Source organism: Grammomys surdaster, unplaced genomic scaffold (assembly GCF_004785775.1).
Source record: "Grammomys surdaster isolate TR1022 unplaced genomic scaffold, NIH_TR_1.0 184, whole genome shotgun sequence".
Classification (NCBI taxonomy): Eukaryota; Metazoa; Chordata; class Mammalia; order Rodentia; family Muridae; genus Grammomys; species Grammomys surdaster.
In genome coordinates, this window is record NW_021604629.1 from 216,985 (window position 1) to 240,584 (window position 23,600).

The window sequence follows — 23,600 nt, forward strand, 5'->3', positions numbered from 1 at the left end:
CTTGAAAAGTAGCAAAGCCTAGAGTAAGGCCTTTTGAAAATAGGTGAATTCTGTGACCACTGGGGATTTTTTAAGTCTTAACCAGGTTTTTAAAAAATGAAATTCACTTAACATAGGTTTTAAAAGATGAAATTCACTTAATACATAGCATCTTAAAGAGTTAGTTGATGGGCAAGTCCTGAGTATGATTGAGAGTGGGTCAGGTTGAGACAGAAACTTAATTAGCAGGCAAGTAGATTTTGGATTAAACTTGTATTATCTGGAAGCCAAGTGAGACATAATGTCACTGGTTCTTGGGACTAAAAATAAAATACCAATAGCAAAACAAATACCCACACTGTTATTTGGTAGGTAAGATATTCTCTTCCAGTGTTGTCTGTGAATCTAAAACAAAACCTTTGGCACCTGAAGTGGCAGGACCTGATAAGACCCCTTTTCTGTTGAGATTTAAATAATGCCTTCTACTGAAGATGCTCAATGTAGATTTATATAGTAGGCTGCTGAGAGGGAGACTCTGGATTTGACTTAGTAGAGCCAGCAGTGACTGTTCTGTCAGAAGTTATCAAGTTTGCAATAATCCTACATTATGGAAGACTAGTTGTTCTCTAAATGTGTGGCCACATGTGTGTTATAATCTTTAGTCTTTTAGGCCTCCTAAATATTTCATGTGGAATAATATCCAAATTCCTATTTGCTTTAGATCTCATTAGATTTGGACAGTATTAATGTTCTTATTAATGTGGTTTGTTCATAGATCATGCTGAGATGAACTCTTTAGAAGTGCATTTTGATATTTTACTTTCTGGTTTTACATGATGTGAGTCATGAAAGTGTTGAAAAACAGTACTTTCCAGGCTTTTCTACTAACTCGAGTCCCTTATTGTAAGAATTTTGCAAATATAGGAATAAAATGTTCTAGAAAAGTTAAAATTACAGATTTCTGATCTTGTACCTGACATAGTGAAAAGGTACATATATTACCAATTTTCATGGGAATGTTTCACTATAATTTTATAAAATTTTATCTTGATGAGAAAGATGTATTACCCTTTCTTCGTGGGTGTTTTTAACCATTGTATGCTGTGTAATAGGTTAGCTAAAATATGCAGGGAAAGCCTAGGACAGGTGTGCATATCTTTAATCCCAGAAGAAGCAGGTGAATCTCTGAGAGGCAAAGCCATCATGGCCTACATGTAGAGTATTCTAGGCCAACCAAGGTTACATAATAAGTCCTTCTCTTTCCCCCCCCCCTCCGACTCCTTCCACCCCTACCTTCCTGGCACCACACTATGCCTCTGCCCACTCACTCCATGCCATGATGGACTAAATCTTTTGAAACCATTAACAAGATAAATCTTACTCCACTTAGTTGCTTGTTTATTTTGTCATGATGACAAAAGACAGGATGACGCTGAGCTGCTCCTGTTCCTACTGATACAATCCCTGACTTTTGATAAACAGAACCTAGTGATTAGTTAAAAGGGACTACTTAAAAGCTAGGTCTTGCTTTAAAAAAAAAAATCAGACAATGAGGCATGCCTGGAATGTTCTATCACCTGACTCTTACCCATATGTGTGCACACAGCCCATGTCATGTCTGCATAGACCTCTGTGCAGATATTTGGAAGGACACCACATGAACTTTTCTGTTTCACTCTGATTTTAGAAGCATTTTATTTATTTGCTTCTCATTCTTTTTATAATGTGGTAGTGGGGATTGAACCCACGGCTTTTTGCATGCTAGGCAAGCACTCTGCCAACTAAGCAATAACCCTTTCTTTTCATTCTAAAAAATTAAGTCCTATTCTAACTCTGTAGAGGCTCACTTAAGATGTATAGACTTTGGGTCTGACTAACTTCATTGGGTAACATTTCTTTTAATTTACAAATTCTTTAACAATAAAAATTTTCAATATCAAAGCAAAATTAGGTTCTTTAGCAAATGTGAATTAAGTTGTGAATAAAAACCCATGGGAGACACAGCTTTGGCACCTGACTTGTGGTTCATCTTTGCTCTACAAATCAGTGTTCAGTGTCAACATCTCAGCTGCCTTCTGTCCATCTTCTCAGTTGTAGGTAGAGGTAACTCCTTTCCTCTTCATGAAAAACATACCATCTAATGGATTTAAAACTATTCATTCATATTTTTGAAAGGCATTGGGATTTTCCAACCTGATTTGAGTGCTAATTGGGACTACGGAGGAAACATGTTTAGGTGTCTTTTTTTTTTAATGAAGGGAAGCGGAATTTTCAGCCAAAATCTCCAAAAGTGGGAGACTGCCCCTCTTTGGCTGAGTGAACAGTAGTTCTAATTCTCTGAAATGTGTCACTTCCCCTTTCTTGTGTTGCTTTTCAGGTTGGAATCCTGTGACCTGAATGTAGCCAGTTGTCAAAATCTATCCAAGGCTCTCCACAGCAACAGGAGCCTGGTATTTCTGAATCTGTCCACCAACAATCTATCAAATGATGGAGTAAAGTCATTGTGTGAGGTCTTAGAAAATCCAAACTGTCCTTTAGAGAGACTGGCGTGAGTCAATTTGCTGATACCATATGAACTGGATAGGAATAACGTGTGGGTTAGCATAGCTGGGTCAGGATTCTTCTGTACTCCTTTCTATTTTCTCTCTCGTCCTGGGATTAAGCCTAGACCCTTGAACATGGTAAGCATGCAATAACCCTAAGCTGCTATATGGCCAGATGTCCCCTTCTTCCTAGTTTGTCTGTGTCTCTCTGTGTATGTATGTCTTTGTCTCTTTCAGCCTGTCTCTGTCTCTGTGTATATACACCTCTGTCACTATCTGTCTATATGTGTGCGGGGGGGAGAGGGCGGCTCTATGTGTGGGTGGGTTTGTGGGTTGTCTCTGTGGGAGGGTGGGTGTGTCTATGGGGGGGTGGGGGTAGGTGTGTCTGTGAGGGGGTGTCTAGAGTAGGGATGTGGAGGGGTTGGGGTTATGTGTCTGTGGGGGTGGGGGGAGTGTCAGTGGGTTTGGCACTCTCTCCTCTCTCTCTCTCTCCTCTCTCTCTCTCTCTCTCTCTCTCTCTCTCTCTCTCTCTCTCTCTCTCTCTCTCGTCAACCATGGATATTGTTCCAGGAATCATCCACCTTACTTGAGACAGTCTTTCATTGGCCTGGAATTCACTAAATAGGCTAGGCTGGCTGACCAACGTGAGCCCTAATGGTCTGCCTGTGTCCCAGAACTGGGTTTGTAACATAGGCTAATTTACTCAGCTTGGTACATGATGCTGGTGTTCAAAACGGGGATGCTAGTACTTGTGTGGCAAGGGCATACCAACTGAGCTATTTCCCTAGCCCTATTTTCTTGTTGATTTTTATACTTTTTATTTTGTTTTTACACTTTCTAGACCTCTCCTATTTTCTCTCATTCTCTTCTGTACCTAAGTGCAATGGAATTCACAAGTAAAATGTCTGTTGAGGTTGATTCTACAGGAAAATTGGCCAATATATAAGTATCAGATAACTTCCTTATGGAGTAAGGCAGGACATTTGGAAACTGATGAATTGATCCTTTTTCACTTGTTTCCACTTCAGCTTAGCGAGCTGTGGCCTCACAAAAGATGGTTGTAAAGTTCTTTCCTCGGCTCTCACCAAAAGCAAGAGGCTGACGCATTTATGCTTGGCAGACAACATCTTGGAAGATGACGGGATACAGCTGCTCAGCTATACCTTGAAGCATCCAGAGTGTACTCTACAGAGCCTTGTGTGAGTGACTGTCTTCCCAATATAACATAGCTTAGAATGAATGAATGCACATGTGTGTGTGTGTGTGTGTGTGTGTGTATGATATTTATATCATACACACTATTAAAATCTTTAAAAATCACAACTTTTAAATGATTTTTGTTAAGCATGTTTCAGATATTTAGGGGTTTTCATATGTTAGGAATTGCTTCCTCAAAGGCTCTAGTTTCTTCTGGATATATTTTCTCTTATACAAATAATACCTGATGATTATTATCATGCATACTTTTATATACTACAGATAATTTTTCTATCTTGTTGCTTTATTTCTAACTTCCTATATGATCGTTTCCATATTATGAAACTTTAAAATTAAGATATGATCTTGTGTTGCTTGGGCTAGCTTTGAACTTGTATGTAGTCTGGGCTAACTTTAAACTTGCTATGCAGCCTAGGCTAGTCCAAAATTGGAAATTCCCCTGCTTTAGCTTTCCAAGTGCTAAGATTACAGGCATGTACTACATACCCAGCCCTGATTTTTTACAAGTCATTTTTGTAAGTCATTCTGTTTTTTTTAATTTTTATTGGATATTTTCATTATTTACATTTCACATGTTATCCCCTTTCCCCATCCCCCCAAACTCCCTATCCCATCCCCCCTCCCCTGCTTCTGTGAGGGTGTTTTTTTACCACCCACCCACTCCCACCTCCCCACCCTCAAATTCCCCTACACTGGGGCTTCGAGCCTTCACAGGACCAAGGACTTCTCCTCCCATTGTGTCCTGACAAGGCCACCCTTTGCTGCATATGCGGCTGGAGCCATGGGTCCCTCCATATGTACTCTTGGTTGGAAGTCATTCTGTCTTATAACTCCTAAAACTTCTCATTTCTAGGAATATCTTTTTAAATTGTAATTTTGTCATCTCAAAATTTTAAGGCATATTATTCCAAATTTATTCTAAATGTAACATTTACATATTTAGTTTTTCCAAATTAATTTTGTTGTAAGGGTTATACTTATTTCTCCCCATATATAAGGCATATTGTACCAAAATGATTAAATTACTGATTTAAAATATCACTATCATATACAAAGAATACTAACTTTGCTTATTCCTATTTTAATCCTCATCCCTGCTTCTCTAGTCCATGTAGCCACTTCTGCAAGAGTGGACTATATACCTTTTTGGGAAAATAAAAGATTTACATTTAATTTAATTTATAATATGAAAAGTGTGGTGGTTCTTGCCTGTAATTCTAGAACTAGGGAGACTGTGGCAGGAGAAGCATTGCATTTCAAACCCATCCTGGGTAGTCCAACCTGTGTTGCAAAGTGAGACCCTGTTTTAGAAAATTGGAAACAGGGACAGACATTGGGATTGGCTCTGAAGAATGTGAGTCCAGTTTTTAACAGTTTGATGTAGACAGGACTCATGAGGGGGACAAGCAGGCAATAGGAAGTCTGCCCTGAGGTGGGGGTGTTGAGCAGACATGAGACTCTCACTGGGCAGTGGAGGTTTACTCCATCTTTCCTCATACTGTGCTTCCCTGTAGGCTTAGGTGTTGCTGTTTCACTCCAATTGGTAGTGAGTATCTCTCCACTGCTCTGCTGAATAACAAGAGCTTGATACATCTGGACCTGGGATTTAACAAGCTGGAGGATAATGGAATGAAGCTTCTGTGTCACTCCCTTCAGCAGCCAAACTGCAATCTTCAGGAGTTGGAGTAGGTTTCCTATGACTCTAGTGTTGTGTACATTGAACTATGGGTTGTCTTGGAGGGCAGGGGAGAGATGAAAGGAAAAACTGCGAAATAGGAGAATTAGAAAAAGCATAGGCATGACTCTTCTCTCATTCTGTTGGAGACAAGCTAAAGAAGCCTGTTTGGTTTAAAACAAAACCAAAATTACTATGGCCATCATAATCTGCTTCCCTCAGAGTTCAGAGGCATCAGGCTGAATAGGAGCCGTTTTAGTTTTTGATTGTGCTCTAGTAAATCTGTTGTCTGTCGGCTACATCCACAAGGCTGAAATTTCTCTACTAGTTTTTCCTTTCAGCTTTATTCATTTTTCCAAAAAGTATCTAATTTTTTTAATTATCATTTTATTTTATTTTATTTTATTTTATTTTATTTTATTTTATTTTATTTATTTATGTGTATGGGTGTTTTTCCTGAGTGGATGCCTGTGTACCATGTGCATGCCTGGTGCCCACAAAGGCCAGAAGATGATTCTAGATCCCCTGAGACTGGAGACACGGACAGTTGTGAGCCTCCATGCAAATGCTGGTAATTAAACTGGACCCTCTAGAAAAGACAATACTATTAACCACTGAACCATCTTTCCATTTCTAGGTTTATGTTTAAACTAATTTTCCTGTTAGATTAATATTCAAAGAAACTGGAGGGGTTTGTGATATAATTTATATATTTTTCTTTTTAATCCTACAATTTAATTCTTGGGGTTTCCATACAAAGTAATGAGCTTCTCTGGGGATGTGATGGAAAGAAACATCAGCCACATGGAGCCTGCTTGGAGGGAGCCAGTTACTGTAAGGGCTGTCATTTTCCCCACTGTACTTTCCTTCCCTTTCCTGCTTCTTAGCCTGACATGAGGTGGGCATATTACCAGCCACACCCTTCTACCATAATGTCTGCCTTATCTTGGACACATGAAGTGCCTTATTTCAGGTATTTGGTAACAACTCCCAAATGGGTTTATTGTAACATTCAAGCACCCATCACATCCTTCAGGACAAGATGTATATGTGTGTTACTCTAAATTTCCTCAATCTTTACTCAACTTGATAAGGATAAGCCAATGCCTTTTCTGTAATCACAAAAAAAAAATTCTAAAGACTAGTATATCTAAGGTCTTTGCTCAGCCTGCCTTCTCTCCTTAATGCACAGGTTTGTAGTCACCTCCATAGCCTCTGGGAAGCCAGTGCAATTTTCTCAGTTATAAGAATTAGGATTCTAAAAACCACCACCACACCCCTGCCCCCCAAAAAGAAGAAACAAACAATTATGAGTCTAATGCTGAGAGGACTGGTAGTGATGCTCTTCTCAAGTGATGATGAAATGCTGATGAAATAAAAATAAAGAATACATGAAGAATATATTCCATATATTGATACATAAGTGTAAAGAGTCTCAAGAAATAAAATGATACCACAGAGAAGACAGTCACTTCAGGGTTGAAAGATGAAATGGATTTGAGCATATCATTGGCAGAAGAAAAGGAAAAGCAAGTGAAGAAATAACAGATGTGACATATGGGGGACAGGGTTGGTACATGTATACTTTTTTCAGATAGGACCTACTAACTTGCTCAGGCTGGCTTTACATTCATTCTGTAGCACAGGTAAGCCCACTTCATGATCCTTTACCCAAATACCAGAAATTACAGACCTGTGCCCTGTGAGTAAACCTTGTGAATGTTCAAAGGACCTTGAAGAAATAAGCTTTCTATATGTAGCTTTATTGTTCTTTAATGTTAATGTAATAATTTTGTTCTTTGAAAACTTTAGATAATTTCATTATCTACTCTCACTTCCCCCATAACTTCCTTCTCAGCTTCATGTCCTTTTTTTAATTACAATTTTAGAACCTGCTGAGTCTAATTGGTACTGATCCTATGCAAAAGTATGGGGTCATCTATTGGAACATAGGCAACTACCAGTAGCAACACCACCAAAGAAAAGACTCTCCCTCTCAAAACTTATCAACATAAAGATGCTTCCTGGGGAGCCCCTCTTTCATCAATTTGATATTGGGTTGGTAACCACAGTTGCTGCGAGTTTGAGTACAACAGCCATGTCATATCCAAAAGATAGAATTTTAACAACTGTGTCTTGTCTGTGGGGGGGGCAGGGGGGGTCTGTCTGTGTCTGCTTGTATGTGTATGTGTGTATGTGTGAGTGTGTCTGTGTGTGTCTGTGTGTGTCTGTGTGTGTCTGTGTGTGTCTGTGTGTGTCTGTGTATAGCAAATTGAATCTGGGACTTTTACAATTGACCTATACCCCAAGACCTCCAAACTTCAAAAACATAAAAAGAACAACAGAAACCTTAAGCCCTACAGATCTAAGGCTTCCTTGGAAGTTTTCATCCATTTTTTCTGAGATGGGGATGCACCACCATTGCCCAGCAGCATGAGTGAAGGATATCCATTTTTAAAAGAATTATTAATGTCTAGAGATGCCTCGGAGGTTACGAACACTGGCCATGCTGACAACAGACCAGAGTTTGAACCCAGCACCCATGTGGTGATTCACAACTGTACTCCAGTACAGGGAGGATAGTTTTTCTGACATCCTTGAATACTGGAAGTGCATGTTGTGTACATACATGCAGGCAAAACACTCATACATATAAACTTTTAAATACCTAGGGGGAAAATCAAAAACATTCTTTTTAAAAAAAAAACTAATATGCACTCAACTTTGTTTATGGGAGACAATTGTTTATACATTGGTTTCTTCTGCTCATTAAGAAATTCCATCTGACCGGGCGGTGGTGGCGCACGCCTTTAATCCCAGCACTTGGGAGGCAGAGGCAGGCGGATTTCTGAGTTCGAGGCCAGCCTGGTCTACAGAGTGAGTTCCAGGACAGCTCGGGCTACACAGGGAAACCCTGTCTTGAAAAACCAAAAAAAAAAAAAAAGAAAGAAATTCCATATGTTTCTATTGATAATTAAGACATCTTAGGCATGTCCTGTGTTGTACTAATACATAGAAAAAGAGGTTTAACTGCCTGGGCAACTCTCCTGGAAGAATTTAGCTCAGTCTTGCTACTAAAGAGCTTTCCTCCTCCTGTGTGTTTTCCATAGGTTGATGGGCTGTGTTCTCACGAGCAAGGCTTGTGGGGATCTGGCTTCTGTTCTTATGAACAACTCAACCTTGTGGAACCTGGACCTTGGGCACAACGTCTTGGATGATGCTGGTCTGAATATTCTGTGTGACGCTTTAACAAATCCAAACTGCCGCATTCAGAGGCTAGGGTGAGTTCAGTTTTCTGTTACAAAAAAAAAAAAAAAGACTGGTTGAAGAGAAAGGTAATTTATATGTTGAGAATAAAAAGCAAGTGATGCTATAGAAGATAAGTTACTTTGAGAAATAAGGACTGGAAGTTCAAATATATGGGCCTCTATTTTGTATGCCTTTTGCTTTAGATCTTCACCTATTTCTTCAGTGCCTCAGATAAATATTATCCTACTGGGGTCCTCCACACTCTCATTGTTCAGATATTCTGGTTGTTCTTGAATTAATTTTTTATATGAAGTAGAGGACTTTACCAATCGTGTTTCTGTAGAATGCCAAGTTCTTGGGGAGCTCATAATGTCCTATCCTTTCTATATGCTCATGTTCGTTCAGCCCTAGATCCTTAGAACCTACAGAATCAAAATTGTAGGAGGGAAAACAACTCCTGAAAGCTTTCCTCTGACCACCACACATGGTCTGAGCACTGTGGCATGCGCACACCTCCACGTATGATTTCCTCCAGTGTGATGTGGTAGTTTAAGACAAATCCCTTTCATCCTCAAATTGCTTTCTGTTATGGTGTTTTATCACAGCACCAGATTAAGGCACCTACTGAACAATCTACCCTAGACCCTGGATGTGTATTTACATAAATGACACTGTGCTTTGGAGCCTTATTTCTTGCTTTTTAAGGACTCAATACCAAGTTTCTAAAATCTTTTTATATATTTTAGTTTATCCTTAGATCAAGATTTCAACTGCTTGGGGCTGGTGAGATGGTTAAGTAAGTAAAGGGGCTTACCACATTGTACAAATAGAGTTTGATCCCTGTAATCCATCTAAAGGCTTTAGAGGTAGAGAATGGATTCCACAAAGATGGCCTCTGACCTCACTCACAATGTATCCAATGGCACATATGTCAACAGACACACACACACAGATCTTAGCTATTTTATAGTATTATGCTTCCATAATTCTATGGACTTGTAATTATGAATTGTACATGTCAGAAGGGGATATGTTTAACCCATAAATTTCTAATTGTGTGAGTTCCTGTAGTTCATAAATTAACTCTAGCTATATTCATGTCTTTTTTTTTAATTTCTAAGATTACCTTCCAAAGCTCATAGATCTCTTAAGTGCTTGTCCTATGCCATAAAATAAAGGTATTTGTCTTTTTGTCTCTCTCCCTTGTAGATTGGAAAACTGTGGTTTAACCCCTGGTTGCTGTCAGGATCTCTTAGGTCTCTTATCTAACAACCGAAGTGTGATACAAATGAACTTAATGAAGAATGCCCTTGATCATGAAGCAATTAGGAATTTATGTAAAGTCTTGAGGTCTCCAACATGCAAAATGGAATTTCTAGCGTAAGTCCTGGATGGCTTCTCAGAGGGACTATGTCCTGTGTTGAGGGATTTAGGTGCCCATTCTTTCCTTGATGCCCTGAGAATCAACTTGCTGCACTTTGATAGATCTGGAACCAGACTACCTTGGTTTGAGTTCTGGCCCCACTCCTGTTCAACTTTGGGTATTTGCTAATATCTCAAAGTGATCTTTAAAGTGGATAAATTGATAAAATTCTATCCTTGAGGCAATTCCAAGGATCTATAAGACTTGAGGCTGACACGGTGTCCAGTATAATTAACAAGAGTGTATTGGTTGTCTTCCTCCTGAGAAGAGGCTCCCAGAGGCTCTTGTTAATTACACTTGATATGCCACTTCTATTTGCTGCGTCTCCTTCACCATACCTCCAAATCCCACTCCCCATCAATGCTAAATTCCCTATGTTAGCAAAGGTTTGTTTCCTCTGCTGAAGTTTTAGAAGGTAGAAAAGATGTTCATTTATTTTCTCAGGTTGGACAAAAAAGAAATATTCAAGAAGAAAATCAAGAAGTTTCTGGTTGATGTAAGAATAAATAATCCACGTTTGATCATTAGGCCACAGTGTCCTGGTACAGAAAGTGGGTGCTGGTGGCAGTATTTCTAAAGAACCTGATGTGCCTGTAAAAAAAATTAAAAACATAACTTCCAAGTGGCAAAGTCTTTAACTTGTAGGAAATACTGTTTATTTCCATAAGCACTGAACTGCATTTCAGTAGGGATAGGCTACACATGTCTTGGTAAAATGTTTGTTGGGTTTCACACAGAGGTTGAAAAAGTAAAGCAAAATGCATAAAATGCTATAAGTGTCGTGTTTTTATTGACTATGGAGCTTAAAAACCTGGAAAATAGAGATGAACTTGATGATGGGACTTGTCCTAGTTATGGTTATTTATTGCTATGATGAAAAACCGCCACAACAAAAAGCAACTTGTGATGGGAAGTATTTATTTTTCTCATTTCCATACAATGGTTCATTATCAAAGCAGGGAGGAGAGGGCCTCACACAGGGCAGAAACCTGGAGGCAGCTGATGCAGAGGCCACAGGGGAGTGCTCCTTACTGGTTTGGCTCAACATAGCTTGCTCAGCTTTCTAATAGAACCCAGGGCCACTATCCCAGGTATGGCACTATCCACAATGGGCTGAGCACTCCTGCATAAATTACTAAGAAAAATGCCCTATAGCTGGATCTTATGGAGGCATTTTCTTGATTGAGGATGGGGGTGGTGGGAAAGTAAGACATTAAATTATCCAGCACAGGACTAAAGATTCACAAACCTTGGTTTCCCACAGCCCTGGCTTAGTTCATATCTGCGCTCTAGCTTATTCTATTAAAATGTCATCCGTATGTGTGCTGAGTACTGCCAATGTCATCTGGAGTCACTTATATAGACTCCATACTGGAATCAATAAGAATATTGAGGTGAATCTCCATAGGAGTGAGCATTTTAAGTAACCTCTGAGTAGTTGAGAATCACAGCTTTAGGTAGATGTGGGAATACAATTCTGCAATGACTACTTTGTAGCCTCCTGTTACAAAAAAGGTGGGGCTTAATTTTAAGAGGACATAAGGCTATTGAAGGTAAAACTAAAAAGATTCATTTGATAAAATGGCACAGTAGTTACCTGTCATAGATTGTTAGGAGCTATTGAATAAAGCTGTAGAACAAATCATTCCAGAACTCTGTGTGGTGGAGAGAAAAAAAAACTTCTGATTTAGAACCAGGTGTGGTGGTACATGCCTTCAATACTCGGCACTTGGGAGGAAGAGGCATGTGAATCTCTAAGTTCAAGTTGAAAGCCTGACCTACAAAGTGAGTTCCAGGCCAGCAAGAGTTACATGATGAGACCCTGACTCAATGAAATAATTCATGACATGGCAAATGAGCATTCAGCAAGGGCTCAGCCAAGCATTTTCCTCTACATAGTCTCATTCTACATGGTATCATGTGTGGCTCGTTGGTGGCATTGAGTGGGAATGCTGTGGAAGCCACTTGGGAGGATGACTGCAAACCCAATATGAAAGCCCTACAAGGCATCTGTGTCTGAATTGGAACAGTTTAAGCTTTGCCCTGGGAGTGCTGCCACGACCAGTACTCACAACTGGTAGTGAGTAGCTACAGGAGGGCACTTAGAAGAAAGCCTACTTGTGGGAGTGGAGAGGAGGTGTTAAGGGTAGGGATAGGGTGGCTAAGAGCAGGGTGGGAGGGGTTGAGACCTGAGGGGCAGGACCTGGAGGAGGTAAGTGCTAGCCTCGACCAAAGAGCAGTAGCAGCCTGAGGGAATTCCAGAGCAAGTCTGCAGAAGCACATACTGCTTCAGACAGGAGCACAACCAGTCACTGATGGATTTTCGACAGCCTTGAGTCTCTAGACTCGGAATGGAGCAGAGCAGGCAGCCCCATCCAGTTGTCCATTGCCACAGAGCAGGACCCTGGACAGCACTTCTGTAGCCTCCTTCAGTTTTAAAGGGAACTTGCCACTTAAAGGTCTAATCTGAGTTTTTAAATATATTTTGGGTAGAAGCTAACCTCCAAACAACCCAGTCAAATAAACAGAGTATAGAACTAAACCGAGAATTCACAGCACAGGAATCTCGAATGGTGAAGAAGCACTTAAAGAATTGCTCAAAGTCCTTAGTGACCAGGGAAATGCAAATCAAAGCGACCCTGAGATTCCATCTTACACCTATCAGAATGGCACTTAGGTGACAGCACATGTTTCTCGGTGGAGAAAGAGGAATACTCACCCACTGCTAGTAGGATTGCAAACTAGTACAACCACTCTGGAAATCGATCTGGAGGTTCCTCAGAAAATTGGAAATAGATCTACCTGAAGACCCAGCTACACCACTCCTGAGAAAATACCCAAAAGATGCCACAAGGACACATGCTCCATTACGTTCATAGTGGTCTTATCAGTGATAGCCAGAAGCTGGAAACAACCCAGATGTCTCACAAGGGAAGAATGGATACAGAAAATGTCATTCATTTACACAATGGAATTAAAACTATTAAAAATAAGGATGTCGTTAGTTTTGCGGCAAACTAATGGAACTAAAAAATACCATCCTGAGTGAGAACTCAGACCCAAAAGGACATGCATGTTATGTACTCACTAATAAGTGGATATTAGCGAGAGAAAAAAAGCCCTAAGATACAATCCACAGAACTCAAGGTTAACAAGCCAAAGAGCCCAAATGATGCTTCAGTACTACTTGGCAGGGAGAAAACAATCATGGGAGTCAGAGGGAGGGAGGGACCTGCGTTGCAGAGGGGAAGGGGAAAAGGAGAACATAATCAGGTATTGGGGTCAGAGAAGGAGAGAAGCCCTGGGCCAGTAGAAGTAATAGAAATATGCAACCTTGGGAGTTGGAGGGATCTAAAATGTACCAGAGACCTGGGGGGTGAGAGAGACTCAGGACTCAAAGGGAGGGATCTTAGATGAAATGCCCAACAGTGGGCAGAGGGAACTGGCAGAGTCCACTTCCAGTAGAAAGACAGGGCATCAAGTGGAGGGATGGGGTTGCCATCCCACAGTCAAAAACTCTGACCCAGAATTGACCCTGTCTAAAAGAAGTGCAGGGACAAAAATGGAGAAGAACCTGAGGGAAAGGAGGTCCCTGATAAATGCTATAGTGTATTTACAAACAGGAGCCTAGCATGACTGTCCTCCAAGAGGCCAAGCAAGCAGCTGACTTAGATGGATGCAGATACTTACACCCAACCAGTGGTCTGAAATTGAGGAGGCTTATGGTTGAATTAGAGGAAGGCTGGAAGAAGCTGAGGAGGAGGGTAACCACATAGAAGACCAGAAGTCTTAACTAACCCAGACCCCTTCAGACACTTAGCCACCAAACAGGCAGCATATACTAGCCAGTGCAAGGCCTCCAACATATACAGCCGAGGACTGCTTGGTCTGGCCTCAGAGAAAATGTGCCTACCTTTTAGAGACTTGAGGCCCCAGGCAGTGGGGAGGCTTGGCGGGGGTGGGGTGGGAGGGATGGAACATCCTCTTGGAGACAGGGGGAGGAAAAATGGGATGAGAAAATGTGGGAGGGTAGACTGGGAGGAGGGTAACGACTGGACTGTAAAAAAAAAAATTTAAAGTCTGACACTACCATCAATAAGTCAAAACAGCAGACTATAGAATAGGTAAAGATCTTCAACATCCCTACATCTGACAGAGGGCTAATATCCAAAATATATAAAGAACTCAAGAAGTTAGACACCAACAAATCAAATAATCCAACAAAGGAATCTCTAAATGTTGAGAAACAAAGAAACGTTCAACATCTTTACTCATTGGAAAAATGTAAATTAAAACAACTCTTGAGATTCCACCTTACACCCATTTGAGTGGCTAAGATCAATAACTCAAGTGACAGCATATGTTGGCAAAGATGTGAAGCAAGGGGAACACTTCCTCATTCCTGGTGGGGGTGCAAACTTGTACAACCACTCTGGAAATCAATTTGGCAGTTTCTCAGAAAAGAAGGGATAGTTCTACCTCACAACCCACCTATACCTCGTTTAGACATATACTCAACATATGCCTCATGATCCTACAAGGATACTCACTCAACTATGTTCATAGCAGCTTTAGTCATAATAGCCAGAAACTAGAAACAACCCCGATGTCCCTCAACTGAAGAATCGATAAAGAAAACGTGGTTCATTTACACAATGGAATACTACCCATCCTGAAATTTGCATACAAGTGGATAGAACTAGAAAATACCCTGAGTGAGGTAATTCAGATCCAGAAGGACATGCGTGGTAGTACTTCCTTATAATGGATAACAGCCATAAAGTACAGGCTAATCATGCTACAATCTACAGTCCCAAAGAAGCTACATAACAAGGAGGGCCCAAGGGATGATGCTTGAATCTCTCAAAGGGGGAAATAGAGTGGTCATTGCAGGTGAATGGAGGGAGGGAACTGGAAAAGAGAGGGGATGGGGAAGGGAGGGGAATCAGATGTAGGGAGACCTAGGGACAGAGGCCTGGGCTAGTTAACAGAAATTGGCAGCAGCTGCGGTGGAATGAGGGTACTCCAGGGGTCTATGACTCAGTTTCTAGCTAAGGCTCTTAGCAGTGAAAGATATGGAGTCTGAAATGGCCACCTCCTGTAGCCAGGACAACCAGTGGAGAAATAAGGGCAACAACCCACCTACAAAACCTTTTAACTCAAAATGTGTCCCGCCTTCAAGATGTGCAGGGACAAAAATAGAGCAGACACTGAGGGAATGGCTAACCAATGATTGGCCAAACTTGAGACCCATCCTATGGGCAAGAACAAATCCCTTGCACTATTAATGATACTCTGCTATGACAGAAGCAAAGCAAAACTGTCCTTTGTGAGGCACCACCCAGAAGCTGACAGGAAAAGAGGCAGAGACCCACAGCCCAACATTAGAGTTCAGAAGTCTTGTAGAGTGATTGAGGGAGGGATTGAGGGACCTGGAGGGGATAGAAACTCTAAAAGAAGACCAACAGAGTCAACTAACTTGGACATTTTGGGGCTCCCAGAGAATGAACCACTAACCAAAGAGCACATATAGACTGGACCTAACCCCTCCTTGTAGCAAATGTGCAGCTTGGTCTTCATGGAGGTCCCCCAACAACTGGAGCAGGGGCTGGCTCTGTTGCCTGCCTGTGGATCCTGTTCCCCTTACTGGACTGCCTTGTCTGGACTCAGTTGGAGAGGATGTGCCTAGTCCTGCACTGACCTGATGTGCCAAGCTGGGTTGGTCCCTGGGATGTGGGGCTTCCCCTTCTCAGAGGAGAAGGGTAGGAGAGAATGGGGGAGAGACTTATGAGGGGAGGACTGGGAAGAAGGGGACTGCGATCAGGATGTAAAATGTATACATAAATTTGGAGGGGGAGGTCTGAAGCCACTTCCCTAAAAGCAGGCAGATTTGATATCTCAATATTGAATGAGTATTGTTCACTGATAGAACACAAATGTATGTGGACTAAGAGAAATATTTAAAGAGTTTTATTCCATATTGTTAGAGTAATTAGTGCTCAGTAGTCAAATGTATTAAAGTAAAATGGAGTTACCAGAGGGATGTCAGGGGTCAGAAGCTGTTAGACAGACTCTCATTTTGTCAAGTAGTGTTCTCAAAAGTACACACAATGTGGATTCACTTAACACAACTGGACTTTATACCTAAAATGGATAAGAAGGTAAATTGTGTGGTGGGCATTTTACAGCTTTCAGGATTAAATTTTAAGCATAGGAAGTGCTGCTTGCTTCATCGTCAGTGAACTTGGGGAACAGAGAGAGCCATAATGCTCACAGGTCTAGATGGTTGGACCAGAACTCAGTCCCAGGAGGAAATGGAAGCAGCAGTTCCCAGTCCACAGGAGAGAGAAGAAGTTTTAACTGTCCAGGGGATCTCAACCCAAGGAGGCCCTGCAGGTTAGTCCTTGTGTTCTCCAACTATTCCTGTCAGGATACCACCTGCACATAGAAACTCCCCCCCTTTTTTTTTCTATTTTTAAAGGAAGATGATTACTCTTTCTTGAAATGTTGTCCCTGTTCTTTGATAGTGAGTGCATTTCTTTCCTCACTGGAGTTTCTGTGCTCTCTGAGGTTTCATTTTAGGATGCTAGGGCCAGTGTGGCTGGTCAGATAATCTGTAGCCACTCCAGTTTGCTGGCTCACGTTTGTCCCCAGAGCACATGGCTTCCTTTCTGGTTTCATGTCATCTTTTGATGAAATCTCTTGCTCCACACACCTCCTTCAGGGTGTTCAGAATAGTACAGGACTTCTCCACCCTAGATCCTAACAGGGAGTAATGTTAGCATCTAGCCTCTGCTTTACAACAGCTCTTTCCATCTTACTGAAGGGCCAGGCATCCCACTGGGACACTGTAGACACGAACTGAGTTAACTTGTATTATTGATGTTAAGGTTAAGAATATTGATGTTAAGGTTATCATACCACACTCATCTTGCATAGAAATCATAGAATGTGGCTGCAGGCTGTACTGTAAACCTCACCCTATCCTTAAAGAGTATAAATAAGAAAAGGCTCTCTCTTCTGACACAGGGGTCTATTCTCTTCAGAGACCCCACCATGGTGTCCATTTCTGGCACTGGACCTGAACTCTCATCAGAACACCCAGCAGGTTGTTTTTTGCTCTGTCTGTGGGTCCATGGCTTCAATGACTTTTAATAAAGTTCTTAGTGCCCAGTAATCCATTTCAGTTTCTTTTGAGGCCCCAATGAAAAATGTAATAGAGTCCATTGTTCCTTCCTTTATCCCTATTTGCTGTTCATCCTTCTATTGACACCTAAAGTCTCTCCCTTTTCAACTACTGTGCAGGACTAGATTTCAGACAGAAATATTAGACTAGCAAACACCCTGTCTGAGCCACCCCAGTTAAAGTACAGTGGGGTTACATACAGCAAGCAGCAGCAGACCATTTTTACCCACAAAATAAAACAAAAAAAAACAAAATAAAAAAAACAAAAACAAAAAACAAAACAAAAACCAGCTGAGGCTAGAAAGATAGCTCAGTGGTTAAGAAAACATCTGCTTCGGGCTAATATCCAAGGTATACAAAGAACTGAAGAAATTAGACTCTAGACAATCAAAGAACCCTATTAAAAAATGGAGCAAAGAGCTGAACAAAGAATTCTCAACTGAGGAAGCTCGAATGGTTGAGAAGCACCTAAAGAAGTGTTCAGCATCCCTAGTCATCAGGGAAATGCAAATGAAAACAGCACTGAGATTCCACCCCACACCAGTCAGAATGGCTAAGATAAAAAACACAGGTGACAGCACATGTTGGCGAGGATGTGGAGAAAGAGGAACACTCCTCCACTGTTGGTGGGATTGTAAACTGGTACAACCACTATGGAAAGCAGTCTGGTGGTATCGCAGAAAACTGAACATAGTGTTACCTGAGGACCCAGCTATACCACTCCTGGGCATATACCCAAAAGACGTTTCAACATACAACAGGGACATATGCTCCACCATGTTCATAGCAGCCTTATTTATAATAGCCAGAATTTGGAAAGAACCCAGATGCCCTTCAACAGAAGAATGGATGCAGAAAATGTGGTACATTTATACAATGGAGTACTACTCAGCTATTAAAAACAATGAGTTCATGAAATTCTTAGGCAAATGGATGGAGCTGGAAAACATCATCTTGAGTGAGGTGACCCTGTAATTTGGCCACGCCCCCAGAGCCCAGAGAGAAGGCGGAGAGAACAAATCTCTGTCTCAAGATTTCCCTGGCCCCGCCCTTCTTCCCTGCTTCTGATATATAAGCAAACACCTTCTAACGTGTTTCGGGAGAGTTCTTTTATCATCCAAACCCACCGTCGCCGTGACAATAAATCTGGACGTGTTCAACTCCACATGTCTCGTGAAATCTTGGATTCATTGTGTAAGCCAAAACCCACGCGACGGGGTGGGAGTGGGAGAGAGCTAGCGAGCCTCCGGACACTTTCTCCTGAGAGCCGAGAAGAGTGGCAGCGCGCGGGACGCTCTCCGCCCATTTTTGTTCGAGTCTCAGCATCTCGTCTGGCACTCAGCGTCTGGGCGTCTCAGTTCTTGGGACTCTACAGTCGCTTATACCAGAGAGTCGCTTATACCAAGTCGCAGCTCCCGAGACCGCCCTGACATCTGTGCGCGGGCGCATGGGCACTGGCCCGCGCCCGTGCCTGGGGCGCCCCCACACGACCCGGGCGTGAGATCTGCCCGACAAGGTGACCCAATCTCAAAAGAACATACTTGGTATGCACTCACTGATAAGTGGATATTAGCCCAAAAGCTCACAATTTCTAAGAAACTACATATAGACCACATAAAACTCACATAGAAGAAGGAAGACCAAAGTGTGGATGCTTTGGTCCTTTCTAGAAAGAGTATCAAAAGTTTCAACCAGAGCTCCCAAAGTCTAAACCTCCAGCCAGAGAGCACAAAGGGAGGGACTCATGCACCTGTATAGGGAATTGAGGGTGACCTTGTCAGATTTCAGTGAAAGTGGAGGGCCATGGTCCCCAAAAGTTTGGATCCCCTACTGTGTGGCAATTCGAGAGCAGGGAGATGGGACTGGGAGGATGTTTGGAGCACACCCTCACAAAAACTAGGAGGAGGGGGTATGGGATAAAGGGGTTTTGGGGAGAATGGGAGAGGAGATAACATTGAAAGGTAAATACGTATAATATCCAATAAAAAAAAAACCACACAGATAAAAGGTCTAAAAAAAAAGAGAGAGGGAAAGAGTTTACTTATTTAAAATTATTTTCAAAAGTTTCTAGGAGTTGCTAATTGGCTAAGATCCTACTTTAAGCTCTCCACAAAAGAATCTAAGTCTCAGTTCAATATTCTCAAGAGAGAGGTAAATCCTAATTTTCCTCAACAATTAATTGAGAAAAGAGAGGTAATCTCACAAAAAGTAGAAGAAGCTATTACTAATCGATATATTATATAGTCTGATTAGTTGTCAGTGGTGCTATAACAGTCCTTTGACAAAAGATTATTAATATAGATTTATATATCTTTAAATAGGGTCTTCATGACTCTCTGAGTGTGCAAGGAGCGACTGTTGGCACTTCTGCCCTGATTTTACAAGAACTCTGAAAAATTGGCTTTAAAAACAAAAGAGGGGGAACGGTACCCCCTCAGAAGGAGTCCCCCTGAAATACTCTCCATCATGCCTTGTTCACTTTTATCTCTCTAAAGCTGAAAGCTCATGGCAAATCTGCTGCTGACTGCCTCTGGCACCACCGAGACCAACAAAACTTTGCCACAGATATGGGGAAGGACCCTCTTACCCTTAAAGGGAATGGCCCAGACCCAGTTCCCTTATGGGGCCGAGGATTGATATGCCTGTCTGATACCACAGAAGGCACAGCTAACCGGCTACCAAAAAGATTAATGAAAAAAATAGATACCCCCACAAAGCCAGGCCCAACCATAAATATGATGAATATCAATTTACATCCAGGGAAAACAAATCTCCCTGAGAATCCCCTTCTTTTTCCTTTCCAGGTAAAAATGAATCACCCTTGAAGTCTGCTGTTAGAAGCTCTAATCCAGATGCTGGCCTCCGAACTTATACAACTCAGACCTTTGAAGGGCCACTGACAAGAACATCAAACAGCTAGAGATTGACATCAGTAATCTGAAGAAATCCCACGTTTCGCTGTCTGAAGAGACCTCCTAAAATCGCAAAGATCCTTATTGGACTTGATTTACTCTATTACAATAGAAAAGGCTGCGTACAGCTCTTGACTTTGTACAGCTCTTAAAGAAGAAGATTGCCTTTACATAGACAAGGAGGGTTAAAGAGAGCATGAAATAGGTAGTGAAGGCCATAAGAAAAATCAGAGAGAGAAAGAGACAGATGAAGGCTGGTACAAGAATTGGTTTTCAGCCTCTCCAAGTTTGTCAACCCTATTTCCTCCCATCTTGGGACCATTATTTGGGTTCTTTTTGCTTTTTTCTGCTGGTCCCTGGCCCTCAAATAGGCGGACTAACTCTGTGATACAACAGATAAATAATTTGGTAGCAAAACCTACTCAGATACATTATCATAAGTTAGCTATGGAGGACCACGAGACTCAAGATGAGGTTGTTACTTTATACAGGGTGTTTCCAAAACCCATCTCCACCCAACCTAAAAGGGGGGACTTCTGCCCCTAGACCAAGCAGAGAGGGGCCACCCAGAACCCCCTCTGACAGGCGATCTGAATTCTTGCTTAGGCCGTGAGGCTAAGCACTGCAAGGGAATATAAATAAAAGATAAAAATATCTATCTGGGTTCCCTGAGGGACAAGCCTGACTGCATAGGGGTTGATGCCAAAAGTATCCCCTCTCCAGGAAAAAGACATTGGGATGGGTATGGCCCTAATGCCTCACTGGACAACGACAGGGGGACTGGAGCCATTACAAGGTCCCCTTCAAATACTGGAGGTCAGGCCTCTATCCCCACCTTGGCAAGTTTAGAATTGCCACAGCCCTTCTATACTTAGAGAAGGGAGGAGATGTCAGGGACAGCCCTGCTTACACACTGAAGGCCTAAAATCAGCCATAAGCCTAAAATCAGCAATAGGCCTGTCATACATGTATACTAACACCAAGTCTTGGGTCTCAGTGGAAAAACATTGAAACAGATGGCTATAAGCTAATGTAAACAGGCAGCTTTTGTGGAAATTTACAAGTCTGAGTAGTCATAGACCTTGTAAATAGGTAGCCTTGGCAGACAATACCACCTTAGATAAGGACAAGCGAGTCATAGGCAGAGTCATAGTGACTTGTCCCCGGAACCTTCACCCAGCCGATACCCGGTTCTGATATATGTATTCCCCCTGAACACCCACACTCCAGTGTCATTCCCTTCCCCACATCCTACCTTTCTGTGTTTACAACCCCTGTGTGAATGAATTATGATTTGAGAAAAAATAAATTATAAAAAAAAAAAAATCTGCTTCTCTAGGGAAACCAAGTTTAATTCCTAGCACCCATATCAGGCGGCTTGTAATCACCTATAACTGCAGCTTCAGGGGCATCCAACTCCTTTGGCCTGTATGGTCACTCACATGCACATACAGGTACACATACATATATACATACATATATACATACATACATACATACATACATACATATATTTATACACACACAAAGGTAATGAAAATTTAGTTTTAAATTCCTTTTTAAAAATATAACTATTGAAACAACCAGCTTCCTGGAATCACTCTGTGCTAAAGCAAGTAGGAGCCTACAGGAGACAGGAATGAGTGACCCACGAAGGAACGCATGGTGGAATGTGTCTGACTACTTCCACAGCCCACTAATGTTTTACATGGAAGAGGACCAGGAAGACTACATATTTGGCCTCAAGGACGAATATCTTCGCACCATGGAGGTCAACAGCCACACTCTCATTCAGCTGGAGAGATGGTTCACAACCTCAGGCCAAACCCGAGTCACTGTGGTTGGACCATTTAAGGCAAGGCTGTGGGTGATAGACATGATCAGAAAAGCCGGGAGTAAGAACACTTCTGATCAGGAAAAAGGAAAGATGATGGTACAGCGGCTCCAGAGTCATCCTCTGACTGAGCAAGACCTGGAGCTTCATTTAGCCCCAGCGGACAGTCTTTGGTTTTCTTGTTGAGTGTTACAACTTCTGTGGAAGTCCCTCCTTACTTGATGTTTCCATTGACAGTTGTTTCGTTGTTTTCTGGTTCTGTTCAAATTCTTTGTATTCATAACATCACAGATCTCCTTTGGTAACTGCTTTGGGAAAACAGCCAGTGGGGGAGGTGGAGAAGATTCTACATCAGTCTTTGAAAAAACATGTGAAAGATAGTTAAGGAAGTTTGAATTGGTCGACCATACTGGCACTCAAGCAGTCAGTGTAAGGTGTAAAATTACACACTTCTAGGTGTCAGATTCTGGCAAAGAGATCTAATAAAAAAACGTTGCTATGACATGCAAAAAAAATATATAACTATATTTGTTATTAGACCCAGTTTTATCTAGATGGTATAGGTACAACCTGTTCCACTGTGCCATCAGGAATTCTGATATAAAAAAATCTAAATACATTTACAATGACTTGTGTAGTAAGCATCCTTCCTCCAAAGCTTGGTTTTGCATCTCTATGGCATTCAAATAGCAAAACCAAAATTCAAGAGATGGGGTGGGATATAGCATCTGCCCCCATTCTTCTCCAAAATATCTACCTATAAACAGAGGAATCTCCATCAGCCTTTCTTGGGTAGGATATTAACATATAGGTATGATCCAGCTCTTCATGCCCTCTGCTTTAGACAATGTTTGAAAAGCCTGTTTATAATCTCTACAAAAGCATTACTCCTAAACGAGCATCTCTGTCCATTGCTGTAACTGTGGGATCCAAGCATGTTCCTTTTTGAAGAAACGCAATTTGGAAGTCCTCATTGCTATAATCTCTTCTACTCTAGTACTCTTCTACTTTATTAGCACTCAGCATTTGCATCTATTATGGAGCAAGTAAAGCCCTGCTCACTCAGTGTCTCTTTCTGTCAAGACAAGTTGGTAGAGATCAGGAATACAGTTGAGTGGTAGAGGGCTTTCTGAGATGCTCGAGGCTCTAGATTCAACCTTAAACACCAGGAAAATAAGTAAAATAAGGGGAAAATAACCACTTCTGGTCCAAATCACTCCTACTTACCAGCTATATTCTGCAACTCTACAGGAAATGTGGCATATAGCCATGGGCGATGTGTCTCTTCTAGTTCCAGAACTGTCTTTAGCAGTAGTTTGTATCTCAGCAATACAAGATGAAATGATATAGCGTTCTCCATTCTTTGCATTACTGTAATTGTGACAGGGCAAGACAAACCTGAGGCCATTTCAGTTTTAACTATAATTTTATCTTCCTGATGGAGAATCCAATGGGAAAGTACCCAACTCTATTCTAGGAACCTGAATTCACAATGTCCCAGCTAATTTACCTTAGCTTCTGTTAAACTGTTTGCACAAATCTCCCCTGGGAACAGCAGGGTAAGATACCACAATGTGGTTT

General features: G+C 41.6%; 1 protein-coding gene and 1 pseudogene across 1 annotated transcript in view; both read left to right on the top strand.

Annotated features, from left to right (window-relative positions):
- Nlrp14 (NLR family pyrin domain containing 14) overlaps positions 1-10,858 on the top strand; it is a 28,172-nt gene extending 17,314 nt beyond the window's left edge. Inside the window, exons 6-11 of the mRNA XM_028768129.1 lie at positions 2,357-2,527; positions 3,551-3,721; positions 5,255-5,425; positions 8,526-8,696; positions 9,874-10,044; positions 10,532-10,858. Of these exons, the coding sequence (XP_028623962.1) occupies positions 2,357-2,527; positions 3,551-3,721; positions 5,255-5,425; positions 8,526-8,696; positions 9,874-10,044; positions 10,532-10,664 (988 nt within the window). The 3' untranslated portion in view covers positions 10,665-10,858. The remainder of the gene's footprint in view (positions 1-2,356; positions 2,528-3,550; positions 3,722-5,254; positions 5,426-8,525; positions 8,697-9,873; positions 10,045-10,531) is intronic.
- A 10,966-nt stretch (positions 10,859-21,824) lies between these two features.
- LOC114621633 lies at positions 21,825-22,324 on the top strand (annotated as a pseudogene).
- The last annotated feature ends 1,276 nt before the right edge of the window (positions 22,325-23,600 follow it).